Genomic DNA, 10,798 nt, shown 5'->3' with positions numbered 1-10,798 from the left:
GAAATAAGGAAGAACACTTCAATCATAGAGAAACAGCAAATGCAAGATTATGTATTAAGGAAAGTATGTATTAGAAATAAGCTAACACTGCTTTTGGTGCAGGGAAGGCATTACATACATACAGGGAGGGCTGTTGGAGCTGCCTAACAGTGTGTGTGAATGTCAGACATCAAAGATGCATAGACAGGCTCTGTTTGATTCCTGATGGTCTTCAGCAAGATAACTTATAAAGAATCTTAGAGCATCTCAGGTTTTAAAAAGACTGAAGTAAATACTGGAAACAGTTCAGAGAAGAGTGGCAAGTATGATCTGAAGCACACAAAGGTTTCTGTATGCACAACAGCTAAACAGAGTAGCCTGAAACCTGGAAAATATATGATTGGGAAGGGAATATTGCAGTATTCTATACAACCACAAGGGAAGAGAAGGAAATGTGTTCTCCATACATCTTCCAATGCAAGCACTAAGAATTAAATTGGTGGATAACTGAATCAAAACAAATGAAAGTAGACTTCTTCACATAATGCAAATATGAACCATGGAACGCCTTACTCTGAGATTTTGTAGATGTTGCAGTTTAAAGGCATTCAGAGGGCAGCCCAAAAAATTCATGGAGGAAAATTTGAGACTTATAAAGCTCAAAGGTAATATATATCAAGATGATGATGTCACAGAATCATAGAATTGTTAAGGTTGGAAAAGACCCTCAAGATCATAGATCCCAAACATTAACCCAGCACTGCTAAGTTCACCACAAAACCACATCCCCATGTGCTGCATCCTAAATCAGAGGAGACTAGGGAAGCATAGCCAGTCAGTCAGCTGTGCACTGCTACATTGTTCTGAGGCACAATTTTCTCTGCCTGCAAATCCTCTCTTCACATGCCTGTGATGTTTCCTTAGGCTGTTTGTGCTCCTCAGATAATGATATAAGGTAACAGCAACACCAATATTTGCATGGCAAGCTTTATAACTGATTCTATGATAAATTTTGAAGCCAAAAGATGAGACAAAAAAAGAGGAAATTACTTCCTTTCTTTTGCTTTCACCATGCTCTCAGAGAGTTACAACATGTACTCCATGGGGTTCTTTCCCCTCCACTCAAATCTAAGTAGAGCATCTAAGCTGAGCAGCAAGTTAGACTTTTCTTGGAATCATAATGCTCTGCAATGATGAGTATCAGCCTCTAGAGATGACAGAGATTATGTGTCATCTGCAGAGCAACTTTAGGAAGTCCATTTATATAAAAGCAGAAAGTCTCTCCAAGGAAACAGTGTACCTGTGAAGCTATGTGCCTTCTGCAGTGTGCTGCATAAGAGAAGAAATTCCCAGGCTGGGTAAAAAGCAATGTCACAACCTTTATGCCTAAGGTCTCTGAAAGAAGAAATGTTGTTGGGTTTCTTTCACACACTTCTCTTAAACAGGATGTGCTGTATCACTGAATCCATCTTTTGTTTTATTGAGTAGCAGATGCTTATTCAATTATTCATTTAAGTATTGTAACCTAATAAGTGATGACTGCAAATTTTATTAAATAATCTTAGACCGAGTGACATCTGGTGTTTGATGAGAGATCTATTCAAAGCCATTTTTATCTGCTGGAACTTCTTGGGTCTTATGCTTTGACCAAATCAGAGAATGTCTCAAAAAAGTATAGGTCAAATGTAATAAAATATTAGGTAATAGTCTATTATTGAAAATGTAGTAATACTTTAAAACAAATAAGCTTGAAAATGGAATTTCTTATATATTTAAATTTAAATCTCTTACTTTAGCAGTGTGTTTCTAAGGTGACTCAGGGTAAAATATTTTCTCTACAAAAAAATGGGACCTACCAGTGATTTCAGAGACAATCACAAGTTTCTGTTTGTTTACTGACAAGGACTGAAAATTTCCATGATGGTACAGAAGTGGCTTGATATATGCCATTACATTTATATAGACACAAGAATTTTGAAACCCTAGTAACACTCCAAAGAAAAGTTTATGAATGTCAACCATTAGCATGTTGGGGTTTTTTTGCTGCAGAAATGATATAAATATTACCCAAGTAACTTGTTAAATAATGCAGCATGATACTAATTTGAAGTACCTTTTCCCAGATTATATATAAAAGCAGCTTTGTCTTCCTTTGAGGAATATTTGGAAAAATTTGTCTAATGTTATGAAATTGTAAAAAGTAAGTGAAGTAGATTCAGGTCAGGCCTGTAGGAAAAGAAATTTTAAGTGCCATTCCTTAGCACATGAAGGGACTTTTCTTCCAAGAGAGGAGAAAGAATTGTTTTGGAAATTTTCATACTGTGCAGAAAGATGTTTCATTTTTACTGTCTGCATTACATTTTGTTGAGACTAAATACAATCTAGTTCTCAGTATGAAATATGTCACAATACAGAAAATACAGATTCCTGACTTAAGATAATTGCAAGAGCTGTTACAGAAGTATCCTTTATTGTGTGCTCACTTCTCCATTACTTTAATTAAGAAAATATACAGAAGGATCTTAAGCATATGGAAGTAATTGAAATACATGCAGCAAGCAGAGTTTTCTCAGAGCAGGGCAGATATTCGTGTCACCTTGGCTCTCTGCTCTGCAGAGCTGGAAGGACATCTGGCACTTGCCCAGAAATGCTGCAGCTATTAATCATGGTAGAGTAAGAAATGACTTTGTGTTGAAACATGAGTATCCAGAAATATTCTTGGCAGGGATATTTCTCTATTATTAACTTGCTGTTAAGCTGAGTGTTTGGAACACTTCTTACAGGTTTTTAAGTCTTTGTTTATAGAATTCACCTTTTAAATACATTTATTAAGCAAGGTTTCAGTAAAACTACAAGTTCAGTGAGTAGTTTCTAAGTGATCTAGTTAAAATCTCAAAGATCACTTAGGGCAAAAAGAAGTGGATCGGAGGGTTTACCTGCTCTATTTCTGTGATCAGAGATGAGATTATAGAGTACCTGGGGTAACTGTTAGAATCACACAATAAGCACTTTCAATCACTTAGGAACTGCAGTCATCAAGAAAGCAATTTATAAAAACATCACAATATGAAATATCTGGGAAATTGTCAAATCATTCCCACCACTTAGCAGTTCATCCAATCAAATTAGAAAGGTCAACCACTGAAACCCAAACTGCTCTGCCTAGGACGACTTTTTTTGCCATCAAGAGACTTTTCTGAGTGGTATGAGAGAAACAGATTGTCTCAGGGACACTGGTGATTCATCTTACGCTGAGAACTGGCTAACAATGACAGTGCCTTGATCTGCATGAAAAAAAACCCAAATTAACAAGAGCTATAGGTTGGATAAACCAACAGCTGAGCAGCATCCAACTCCTGTAGCATCTATGTCTGTCTCTGTCAGATTGCATAGCTCCTCATTACTTGTTCTTCACAAGGAGGTTAAAGCAAAAAATGTTTCAAGGACAGAAGGCAGGGCACTCAATTGTTTCTCCTTCCAGTAAAAAAAGGGACAGAGAGGATGCTGAGCATTAACAGGTTGCAGCAAAATCCTTAGCATCTTCTTGATCCATTTCTTTCTCTGCCTGAGCAAAAGAATTTTACACTGACTTTATCCTAAACGGAGTAGAGAAGCACACACTCCATTTTAAAGAACTGTGTACTGAGCACCATTATCCAGCATCTTCTCATCTCACAATGTATGTTATAAAGATAATTGTAAAAAAAAATAATTAGTTGTAATTACATATTCAGTTTTATTTCCAAAATCTTATTAATCTTACTAAAATTCAAGGATGCATTTGAAACCTGAATGGCTTCAAACTTTCCTTTGAGATAACTAAAGGCCAACAAAAATCTATTTTAGAAGCTTTGCTGCCTGGCTGATGTTGTTTTAATGTTATCCCTAAAAAAATTCCATCTCACCCCCAAACCACGTAGGTAAGAGAGTGGGAAAGAGATGTAACAGTCTCCTTCACCAAATGTCTTGAAGGTTAGCATCAAACAAAGCAGACGTCAGGATAATTCAGACATGAGCTGCTTTTCAGAGAACAAATTAACAAATGAGAAAAATTAGGTTTTTTCTGTTCCATCTGCAACTGGAAATGGAAAGCACCATTGTTTCTACCAATTCTCATTCTACATTATTAACTCACACTCATTCTGGCCACTTTTTCTTGTCTGAAACAAACATAATTTACAAGACTTACCTCTCTTCAATATTATGCTAAATATGAACAGTTGCAGCAATAGCAATATTTTGAATTGCTAGCCCAGAAATTGTACGCGAAGCAAACATAAAATAATAGAATAAAAAAGTATCGGAAGTTAGAACAGAAGCTGAGCAGAAAACATGAAATTATCATGAAACCTGATAATTTAACTGAGAGTTTTTCTGGGTTTGTTTTTTGGTGGTTTTTTTACTTTGTTTTTATTCCTAATGTATATATCCACCGCCCAAGAAAAAAGTTTTCTTAGATTCCTCACAAAACACAGGCAGCTGAGATTTTGTGATGATGTGACCTAATGTTATACCCTAATCCTCCATTTCCAGTAACTAGCTCAGTAATAATGTTTACCACAACTACCTAGATATCCAGGAAAAGCATGTGATCCACACTTTGGCTGTAAATGACCTTTCTGAGCTGGGGAAGCCTGAAACCTTCTTCTCATCAGCAGGCATGGGTGTCAGTGTTATGGGGGTAGCAATCGTCACTGTGGCCAGCCTTGGGCACTTAATTCATTAACTAATGACAACAACAGATCAATACACTTACAGAGCAGATATTTCACACATTTTCAGGGCCTCTGGGCTGTGGAGCTGTTTATCCCTCACTGCCCTCTAAATCCAAGCTGATCCCAGGACAAGGGGTGGTGGCTTCAAACTGAAAGTGGGCAGGTTAGGGTGAGGTATTAGGAAGAAATTCGTCACAGTGAGGGTGGTGAAACACTAAAATGGGCTGTCCTTCTCAGCTGTGCATGCCCATGTCTGGAAGTGCTCAAGGCCAGGTTGGGGAGGGCTTTGAGCACCTTCTCCACGGCAGGGGAGTTGAAACTAGGTAACCTTTAAGATCTCTTCCAGTGGAAACTATTCTGTGGCTCTATAAATCCATCTTGGAACAGCAGTCTTTAAAAGAGTCCTACTCCAGCAAATCTGACATACAAGCTGGTGTCAGTGCTAGGCGACAGAATACTCCAGCACCCAAACCAGTATCTACAGGCCTCTTGCCTCCTAAATTTTCTCTCAACTATCATTTAAATACCGTTTCCCCTGCCTGCTGTCAACAATTTTGCTCTTAAGCTCCTTTTCCAACTACATTATATACACACAAAAAATCCTTTTTACCTGTGTCCTATATACATCCCACTTGGCAGTCACAGACCTTGCTCCAACAGCTCCTAGGGACCCAGGGCATCCAGGCTGAGCCAAACACAAACATGGAGCACCTTCTCCTTGTCACTTTTCCAAGTTCATACAGTAAAATTGTGAAGGTGAAAGTGATTAGAGGTGGAACAAATACAAGAACAAGCAAGTGTGTAAGGCAGGGTAATATCAGGCAGCAATTAAATTAACCTAGACTGGTAGGTAACCAAGTTTAAAAGGAACACCTAGTTTTGGTTTTGTTTTTCCCCCTGCTATGTCAAAGTCTGGTGGCTCCTGGCATCTCGGATGGGCTGTGCCTCAGGCAGGTAACTGAGCACAGAGTGCTTTGGGTGTGCAAATTATGCCACCAGTAACTCCAAACATGCCTACATCCCTGCTAAGTCTTAGCCAAGTAGGCAGGCCAGCACATGCACATAGTGCTGTCTTGGAGCTCCTACCCAAAACCACTCCATTTGGCAACCAGAAGAAAGCTAAAGCAATAAAATAATTTGCTGATGCAAAAAGTCAAGATAGATCTGGGAGAACAAACATAAGCACAAAGGGCTCCAGTTTCACAAATACCCAAGACTAAAAGGGCTCCTCTTGCTCCCACTGCAAACCCAATCTATCCCACAAGCCTCTGATCCCTGGGTGAGGAGCCACCATCCTGTTCCAAACTGGGGCTCCCTCATGTATGAACAGTTACAGATCCCATAGATGAGCTCACAGCTAACCACGACTTCAGGTGACAATTGCTGATCCCCAAAATCTCCTGTTTCAGGTACTAAAATGGAGATTTTCATCATAAAACCAAATAAGCCAAGCTGACACCACCTTCAGATGTAAAATTTTAAGAGTCAAGTCTTGATACACATTTTATTTCTACCAGTGTGGAACTGAAGAATATGCTATTTTTTCCACAGCTTTCAGTTCACACTCCAAAGAGAAGCATACAAAAGAAAAATGTCAGGATTCAGATTTTCTCAAATTTTTATTCAACAACCTGCTTGCAGAAAATGAATAAACAAAAGCTTACATTAAAAACTGTACAAAATATTGAAGTTGTAGAGGAGCTAGTCCCCAGGTATGCTCACGTTTTATATCCTTAGCCACTGCAGCTCCCAGAACAAAAGATCTGAAGGTTTTCCTGGCTGCAACTAATTATGACACATGAGAACTGCAGCCCTTGACAGGCTCCTGCTCAGTAGAATCTGGCAAGACAAAAGCAGTCAACTGTTCATACTGCAGTAAAAAACCTCTGAAGTTTACAAATGAAAAATAATCAAGTGTAATAAATGTATTTCTCTTAAGAAGCAGATGAGCCCACAATCCTGAGGCACATTTTCCAGAAAAAAAACAAACCTGTTTTTCTGCTATGGAAATGCACTTTGTGGGAAATGCTCTGCATTGATGACCTGTAACCAATTACATTTCTCAAACCCTCCAGAAAAGAAAAGCAGATTACCATAGGAAGTTTCAACCACAATTACTGAGCAGAAGTCTTCAGAAAGATTCAGCAGCTTCAGACCAGAACCATGAACAACCATCAAGCTCCTTTACAGTCACCACTGCCATTTTTAGTACAGTTGTTAGGAGGGCTTAGATTCTCTCTCTCTCCAATCAATGTTTTTATAACATGGTGTCAGTTTATGAGACATTTTTAGAGCTATCAAAGGCCAACTTAAGGAGGAGGATCTTCTCCTCTAATAGCTTTGTACTTTGCCATATCTTCTGGGAACACCTTTGTCAGCTCTTGAATTAACAGGCTTTTAAATTTCTGGAAAGAGAAAAAAATAAATGTATATACATCATCTGGACAATTTATTTAGATTTCATCAAGCAATATTACCTAATGAACAGACAGGTTTGTACCCAACACACCTCTCAGTGAACTGAAGTACCCAAAAAGCCCCAAAAACACACAAACAAAGAAAATTATATTTTCAAAATGCACATAAAATGCCCAAGTGAAATCAACGAGGAATGCATGAGGCAAACATACATGTCTGTGAATTCCCAGAAATTCACCTGCATTTTCTCCAAAAAATACAAAGCAGTTGGACCTCTCTAGTGAACTCTGGTGCACCCATATCTGCCTGACCTTGTTAAGGAAAGCTGATTAAGGGCATGTCCTCTTGATTTGATATGGAATCCACTCCACCTTCAAAAAGCAACTCACACCTGCCTTACAAGTACATAATTTCACAAGCACAGAGAAAAGAAAAAGCTCAGGACTTATCTCCATATGTCTACATTCTGCAGTACAACTTGTCATCCTCCACACTAAGTTCAGCCAAAGAACATTCTCAAACTCACTAAACTTCCTTTTCTGATGCTTTTCTGCAGTAGTTACAGGAGTTAAACAGTATCACAGAATGCTTAGGTTCACACTAAATGAAAGTACAAATTCAGAAACCCCTAAGCACTGGAATGCATTTTCACGAATTTTATAAAGATTGACTGATGATTATAGAGCATATTTGACATTTTAAACCTCTAGTATCCATTCTAGACTGGAAAAATACTCCTTCTGTTTTGCTTATTTTTAACTTTGCACACAGCAAAATTCCACATGTGCAAAAAACCCAAGTAAAATAGCTCTACTGCTACATATAGCTTTAATCAATATAATATCACAGTGAAAGCATCCCCAACTGTGGGATAAACTACAGGCTTCCTTTCCTGAACAGGCTGTATCAGCATCAATTAAGATATAGGGATGCAGAGCAATTTGTAAGACAAATGACAGAAGTTAAGTTAAAAGAAAGAAGTTAATAACTGCACAAGTGAAACATACCCAGGAATGTTTACAGGAAAGTAAAAACTTATCAAATACATTGTTGCATTACACTTCCATTAACGCTGGCTTACCTTCATAGTGTCAATTTTCCCTTTCACCTGCTCATTTTTAGCCAAAGCTCGCTCCAGACACTCTTTAGTGTAAAGCTGAGGGTTGCGGCCTTGATCGATGTATCTGCAAACAGAAAAGACATTGCTAAAAATGATCATATTCCTACTGGGAAGCTCTCCAAGGCACAGAATTACTCATCTTGCTGCCTTTTTCTTTCTACCATTATCTGAAATGTGCATTTTAAAAACCACCACAGTTAAACTCAGCCATTTCCAAAAGGCAGCTCAAGGACAAGGCCATGGCCAGCAAACCTGTGTTTCCAGAAAGCCAGGAGAGCTTTGAATGAAGTATTAAAGGCACATAAAAAATATATATATATATATATATCTACCAGCTCCTCACAGGTTATAAGCACAGATGATCAGAGGAAGATGGTCCTTTCCCAATCAACTGGAAGGGCACAAAGCAGGAAGTGGGTGAGTTAGGACATGGTGAGCATTAAGCACACAGGAATATGGCACCCAGCAAATCAAGGATGAGGAGGAGCTGCACATACCACAGTGAAGAGTAAAAAATTAACACTACTGTATCAGCAAACTCATGTGCAATTTTGTTTTGCAATACAATTTCTGGCAAAGGGAAACTCACAAGAGAGAACATTTAAGAGAGTCAAATTTACAGCTGGAGTAAAAGCCCAATTGAAAAAAGCAATGTACAGCCAGTAGCACACTGGAGTACAGCAGACCAGCAATGCCTAGACCTGGATGAAACACCAGTAAATTAACTTACCAGCTATATCACAAAAGCTCTCTAGTATAGCTCTTCCTCTAAGCTGTTTTTTCTTTTAATGTTGCAATTTTCTGAAACTAAACACCTGAGTACTGACTTACTTTATTTTTGCTTGGAACTTTAAATCCTGATCCTAATCTAGTGTAAAAGTCTATTTTTAAAAATGAAAGCTGACTTACTAAATGGGTGTCCCTGTCCATGGCAGGGGTGTTAGAAACTGATGTTCCTGAAGGTCCCTTCTAACCTGACTCATTCTGTGATATTATGAAATCACTAAATTTGGCAGAATTCATGTTACTGCCTACATATGCAGAAGTAAAAAAAAAGTCTGAAAGGCCACGCTGGGCAGGGCTCTGAGCAACTTATCTAGCAGGTGGCATCCCTGCCCACGGTGGGGGAGCTGGAACTAGATGAGTTTTAAGGTCCTTTCCAACTCAAAGCATCTCGTGGTTCTATGAAGACAGGTATATATATTATGACCTCTCCTACCTTTCTGCCTTCTCACAGGCAGAAGGCACTTCTGACCTCCTTCTGCCTGCCCACGTTCTCACGATGCATTCAGAAGGACCGGGTTTGAGACAGGCAGCCCTCAGCTAAAACACCCACGCTGCGAAGCCGGGCTACCTCCAGTCACCGACTGCAGCACCCCCGCTTCCAGGCACACACAGACTTACTCAAAAACCTCCAAGGGCACGCTGATATCGTGAAGCTGCTGCCGGCATTTGTCGATATCCTGCAAGCCTGTCACCATGAAATTCCTGTCGGGAAGAAAACGGGTCGGGTTTAGCCGGTTTCGGGGTCGCTGCGCTGCCCCTGAGGGTGGGTGCGAAGCCAGCGATAGCCAGGCAGAGAGCGAGAGAGCCCTGAGGCACCACCACGGGCCTGGAGGGGGAAAAGGCCCCGCAGCCCAGCCCGGCCCGCCCCTGACAACGGCCCCTCACAATTTCTGATTGAGCCCCGTCTGGCTGCTGGGCTGGAAGTCGCTGACGATGATGCCGAGCTGCCTGATGTTCTCCACGAACTTCTCCAGGTGCTCCTCCAGGGAGTCGAACTTCTCCGCCATCGCCACCGCCTCCCCCGCCCAGCGCCACTTCCGCTCAGCCGCGCCTGCGCGGAAGGGCGGGAGGCGCGAGGCGGGGCGGCCGCGCCCCCTGCCCAAGCCACGCCTCCAGACCAAGCCACGCCCCCTCCCTCACGGGCGGCGCCGTCCCCGCTCCCACCGCCCTCGCTGAGGGGAACCGGGGACAGCGCCGGATCGACGGCCGCGCCCCGAACCTTCGGGAATTGGCATTGTGTGTTCGAACGTGTCCTGTGCCTGCCAGCTCTGAGCCCTCTTCGGGCCTGTGTAAGAAATAGAAGCGGTGACAGTTCTGTTTCATAATTAACCCCACGCTGGAATCATCTGGGGAAAAACGTAGAAACACGGAATGGCAGAGTGGTTTGGGATGGAAGGGACCATCTGGTTCTCTGCCATAGGCAGCGAAACCTCCCACTAGACCAGGTGGCTCAAAGTCTCTTCCAACCTGTCCTTGCACACCTCCGGAGATGGGGCATCCACAGCTTCTCTGGGCGGCCTGCTCCAGTGCCTCACCACTTTCACAGTGCAGAATTTATTCCTGTTATCCAATCTAAACGCACTCTCATCTTGAGCCCATTGCTTCTTTTTCTGTTATGAATCGGTCTATATTAAATAATGAAGCTATCAGTCATCCCTGTGGGAAGGTTGCCTGACTTGCTTAGACCCCCGTGGCACATCACAATAACTATGTTTTACAAATAGCTTGTTTTCAGTCTGTCAGTTTTGGGTTGAACCTGAGCAGATCAGTCCAGTAATGT

The 10,798-nt window shown here is 41.0% G+C and overlaps 1 protein-coding gene across 1 annotated transcript; it reads right to left on the bottom strand.

Moving 5' to 3' along the window:
- Positions 1 to 6,283: 6,283 nt before the first annotated feature.
- Positions 6,284 to 10,047, bottom strand: MED10 (mediator complex subunit 10). Its single transcript, XM_058812311.1, has 4 exons — positions 9,904 to 10,047; positions 9,637 to 9,720; positions 8,194 to 8,296; positions 6,284 to 7,099 (listed from the first exon to the last, which is right to left on the bottom strand). The coding sequence occupies exons 1-4, from the start codon at positions 10,023 to 10,025 to the stop codon at positions 7,004 to 7,006; spliced, it is 405 nt and encodes a 134-aa protein (XP_058668294.1). The 5' UTR covers positions 10,026 to 10,047; the 3' UTR covers positions 6,284 to 7,003.
- Between the last annotated feature and the right edge of the window lie 751 nt (positions 10,048 to 10,798).

This window comes from Ammospiza caudacuta, chromosome 1 (genome assembly GCF_027887145.1).
Source record: "Ammospiza caudacuta isolate bAmmCau1 chromosome 1, bAmmCau1.pri, whole genome shotgun sequence".
Classification (NCBI taxonomy): domain Eukaryota; kingdom Metazoa; phylum Chordata; class Aves; order Passeriformes; family Passerellidae; genus Ammospiza; species Ammospiza caudacuta.
The sequence above is the reverse complement of the archived record's forward strand: the minus strand, read 5'-3'. Positions and strand labels throughout refer to the sequence as shown.